Consider the following 5000-nt stretch of genomic DNA (forward strand, 5'->3'; position numbering starts at 1 on the left):
TCCAAAAACTACTTAGACAGTCAGGACACACACACACACCAATACCAAGTGCATACAGTCACACGCACGCACACACATGTGTATATACAAACCAAGTGCATACAGTCAGGATACACACACACACACACACATTCAGGATAAACACACCATCCATCCCACACACGTAACTTACTGTGATGTCCTGTGTAAACAGACCCTGTAGACCTGGATAATGCACTGTAGCAGGTATTCTTTGCATTACTGGTCGCATTAATATCAGCGTTCAAAGGGCACAGTGACGTTATTTAAATGTGAAGGGTATGCAACGTGAATGTCACCAAAGAGTATTCATGGGTTTCATCAGGTCCTTTTCCACAGGTGTATTAATCAAGCACCATGCAGTCTGCATTGATAATTAAGGTGCTTGATTTTATACACCTGTGGAAAGGGACCTGATGAAACCCATGAATAGAAGTAACTATCCTTCCATCCTAAACAAACCTGTTACACATGTAGTGCAATGTTATCTAGCGATCGTTATCGCTATTATTTCAAAAGCCAGCTGCACAAACCAGTACAATACGCAAATGATAGCAACGGATTAGCCTTAACTTTAGCTATGCAGGCTGAGGCTATTCACTCATTTAACGTTAGCTATGCTAGATGAGGCTATTCATTCACTTCACGTTAGCTATGCTAGCTGAGGCTATTCACTCACAGTCCATATCAGCCAACACCTCCAACTCGTCGGCAAACTGCTGCTCGAAGTCGTCCTCGATGCCGTACATCTCATCGTATTCATCCATCTTAGTTGCAAATGTGTCTTGGTTTCAATCGTTCACTTTTAAATGCAAAACAGATGTCAACAGAAACTTTTACAGCCGCGAAACTTCACAAAAGACAGGAGTTTCCATGCAGTGCAGAGTTCGCGCAAAAATATTTGTCAAAGGATACGTATTTCCGGTTTATGTCCGCGTCAAAAAAGGCTTCGCGTAACTTGTTGGTCTTACTGTCAATCAACGAAATCGTACCAATAGCATTGAGTTGGAGGCAAAACCTTACATCTGACAGTTCTCGGTTCCCCGCTTCAGAAAATCTTCAGTCCACAACTGAGTTAACAACATGGTTAAAAATCATGTAGGCTAATGAAGTATTCCTTATGTTATCATACCTTAAGGTTAGTTAGGCAACAGTTCAAACAGATGAGATAGATAGATAGATAGATAGATAGATAGATCAGATCAATAGATAAATAGATAGATAGATAAATAGATAGATAAAAACTGCTATGGTTGCCACAACAATATAGTCAGGGATGGGCACAAATACATCAAAATGTATTTCCAAATAAAATACCAAATACCCATCTTAAAAATGTATCAAAATAAGCTACAAAATACAGCAGCCAAAACAATTATCAAAATAAAATACTGTATTAATTATATTAATACTACAAAATACTTCTTTCTAAAAGCCTTTTTCGTCTGTCCCTTCACTTCTACACTTGTCTTGAATTTCCCCTAGGGATCAATAAAGTATCTATCTATCTATCTATCTATCTAAACTACCTGGAAAAACATCTGAAAGCAAGAGACTCCTTCCATAATCAGTCAACAGATTAGATATGCTGACCCCTCATGTTAGACATCCCAATATAAACCTCTGCCAGGGTCAGAGCCAGAGAACAACGGGTGGTAGTGATGGACAAATTAAGCTTTGGTGAAGCACTGAACCACTTTGAACAGTTGATCCGAAAATGGGTTCATTACTCGAAGCTTCATTAACAGCGACCTCTCCTGGTGAAAAGCCAAGACTGCATTTAAATTATCCCGGCTAGTGTTTTTCAACCTTCTTTGTGCCACGGCACACTTTTGACACTTAAAATGTCCCACGGCACGCTAACATCCTGTGTGAAGAAAAAATAAACATACCATAGCCTAAAATTTCAAATAATACACAGATATGGCCTTATTATGGCTTCTATGCAAGACAATAAAACAAGCACCCTCTGTTTCATTTGTAGGTGACTATATCTAATTTAATTGTTGTTATGAACTGGATATGTGATGATTCTGTGAATACTGGATATGGGGCCCCCGTTGTACAATGCCTGCATACCACAAATAGTGCAATCATACGATCAATGAGAGCATGTGGTTATAAATTCTTTGATGCAACAGTTGCTTTTCTGGACCAGTGAGTGACATTTGGGTAATTTTCTGCGGCACACCTGATGATCTCTCATGGCACACTAGTGTGCCCCGGCACAGTGGTTGAAAAACACTAGGCTAGATAGTGGATAGGAAGCTTTACTAATGAAATAAATCTAGTGCACGCACCTAATCACCACACCCCCACACATACCTAGTACATATGAATAAGAATGGGATATAATTCTTTATACAAATAAAGATTGATCAGGAGCCATCAGAATAAAGTTTTCCCACGTCTCTCTTACATTGTAATAAAAATAAATCGATTCGAACAAACTATGCTTGTCACAGTAGAGGCTACGAACCAAACCCAATGTTGTGCATTAGCCTAAAGTGTTTATGCTTTGAGCGCGCTACAATTCAGACTAGAAACGAGGCAGTGATCGCTCAAAATGTTTTTTTAAGTACAGAACTAGTTCTAACACATTTACGAAGTGGCTAAGCAGAGGCACCAAATGTGATGGACAGTTTAAGAGCGAACAGGACACTCGGCATGTACTGTATAAGTAAGTATAAGTATATATACTCTTTTGATCCTGTGAGGGAAATTTGGTCACTGCATGTACAGTATCCCATCTGTGAATTAGTGAAACACACTCAGCACACAGTGAGGTGAAGCACACACTAATCCCGGCGCAGTGAGCTGCCTGCTACAGCGGCGCTCGGGGAGCAGTGAGGGGTTAGGTGCCTTGCTCAAGGGCACTTCAGCCGTGCCTACTGATCAGGGTTCGAACCGGCAACCTTTCGGTTACAAGTCTGAAGCGCTAACCAGTAGGACACGGCTGCCCCTAACCAGTAGGCCACGGCTGCCCCTAACCACGGCTGCCCCTAACCAGTAGGCCACGGCTGCCCCTAACCAGTAGGCCACGGCTGCCCCTAACCAGTAGGCCACGGCCGGCTTTTAGTATTTGGTTAGACTCTCACAGTCCACTTGTATTGAATGTTAGTAATGTATTAAGGGTAAAGAATGTCTGTATTGACCAGGGGTTATAGTCTCTAGACTGTTCCCGCCATATGGAATATGGAACTGGGGGTCTGTGGTGCAACAGGCTACAGCGCCCGTACCATGTACGGGTCCAAGTGTCCACGGGGACCCAGGTTCGAATCCGACCTGCGGTCATGTCCCGATCATCTCTCTCTCTCTCTCCTACTCACTTCCTGTCTATCTTCACTATCCTGTCGGAATAAAGGCTAAAAGCCCAAACATGCATACAGTAGGTATTACTGATGATGATGTGCTTGCTGCTAAGGAACCAGTTTCCACTTTAGAATGGGAGCCAATCTCTCAGTTAGTGCTGTTTGACACAGCATCCTGGGCAGTGAAGTGCAGCGAGGTTGAGCCATACACTTGCTTATTCTACAACTGTTCTCCCACTATTCGGGATTTATTCAGACAGTAGTGGGTTATACATATTCTCTTTTGGTACATATACTAATTAGTAAGTAGAGATCAAGGCTTACTAGGTCATTATTAAGATTATATCAAGAATAAAGGCCTTATTCATCATGAAAAAGAAATTTGTGAATACACGCCTAACAAATGATTAATGTTGCCTAACACATGCCTTACAAGTCACTAATACAGGCATTAATTAGGTATGTATTACTGGCTAACATGTGAACCTTAAAATAAAGTGTTACCTGTTGATCTGGTATCATGAGTAGGCTGCATTAGTGATGTGGATAATGATGATCATGAGTAGGCTGCATTAGTGATGTGGATCATGATGATCATGAGTAGGCTGCATTAGTGATGTGGATAATGATGATCTGGTATCATGAGTAGGCTGCATTAGTGATGTGGATCATGATGATCATGAGTAGGCTGCATTAGTGATGTGGATAATGATGATCATGAGTAGGCTGCATTAGTGATGTGGATCATGATGATCATGAGTAGGCTGCATTAGTGATGTGGATCATGATGATCATGAGTAGGCTGCATTAGTGATGTGGATAATGATGATCTGGTATCATGAGTAGGCTGCATTAGTGATGTGGATCATGATGATCATGAGTAGGCTGCATTAGTGATGTGGATAATGATGATCTGGTATCATGAGTAGGCTGCATTAGTGATGTGGATCATGATGATCATGAGTAGGCTGCATTAGTGATGTGGATAATGATGATCATGAGTAGGCTGCATTAGTGATGTGGATCTGGTATCGTGCATATGGCTACGAGTCAAAGATAAACTTTAAATGGCGCACATGAAGAAGTGGTTTAACACTGAACCAAAATTCTGATGTGTTTTATGATACGGAAAATCGGAAATAAAGTTTATATAGCTCATAAAATTGCACGTTGTAACGTTGTAGATCCATTTACTCAGCTTAATGACCCACCTCAGCTCAATAAATAAATAAAGCCTAGAGCAGGGTCTCCAACAGGTATAGCTCGTGAGGTAGCAGTAGCTCCCCACCTGTTTCTAGCTCTCTAAAAGGTTTGTGGAAGATGTTCACTTGGGAAACATGTTCAAATTCCTATGAAATCAAATTCACAGTCTACAAAGAGAGAAGGTAAATGAGTTGAAAGGAACCTTTAAAAAGCTTACAAATCTTATTCAGCAGTTTTGGGTGGAGATCAGCTATGTGAATATCATATGGCATGCTACTATTAATATAAAAGCTCTCGGAGGAAAAAAGGGACTATAATAAAATAGTAGGCTAACTGAAAAGGCCTATGTGTTCTACGTGTGGCCTTTACAGTAACAGTGTTCTCCACTGATTGCCAAATTAAAGTTGAACCATTATTCATAATAACATCATAATTATTCATAACCATTCCAAACTTTTTTTATTTGAT

General features: G+C 40.7%; 1 protein-coding gene across 1 annotated transcript in view; it reads right to left on the reverse strand.

Moving 5' to 3' along the window:
- The window catches only part of LOC143103446 (chromosome transmission fidelity protein 18 homolog), a gene marked incomplete at its 3' end in the record, with an annotated part of 2564 nt that extends 1630 nt beyond the window's left edge, over positions 1-934 (reverse strand). Inside the window, exon 1 of the mRNA XM_076267233.1 lies at positions 698-934. Coding sequence (XP_076123348.1) covers positions 698-785 — 88 coding nt within the window. The remainder of the gene's footprint in view (positions 1-697) is intronic.
- Positions 935-5000: the final 4066 nt, after the last annotated feature.

Source organism: Alosa pseudoharengus, unplaced genomic scaffold (assembly GCF_046254945.1).
Source record: "Alosa pseudoharengus isolate Yale_2024_CS ecotype anadromous, Long Island Sound unplaced genomic scaffold, YU_APseudo_1.1 YU_APseudo_1.1_scf_42, whole genome shotgun sequence".
Taxonomy (NCBI): Eukaryota; Metazoa; Chordata; class Actinopteri; order Clupeiformes; family Clupeidae; genus Alosa; species Alosa pseudoharengus.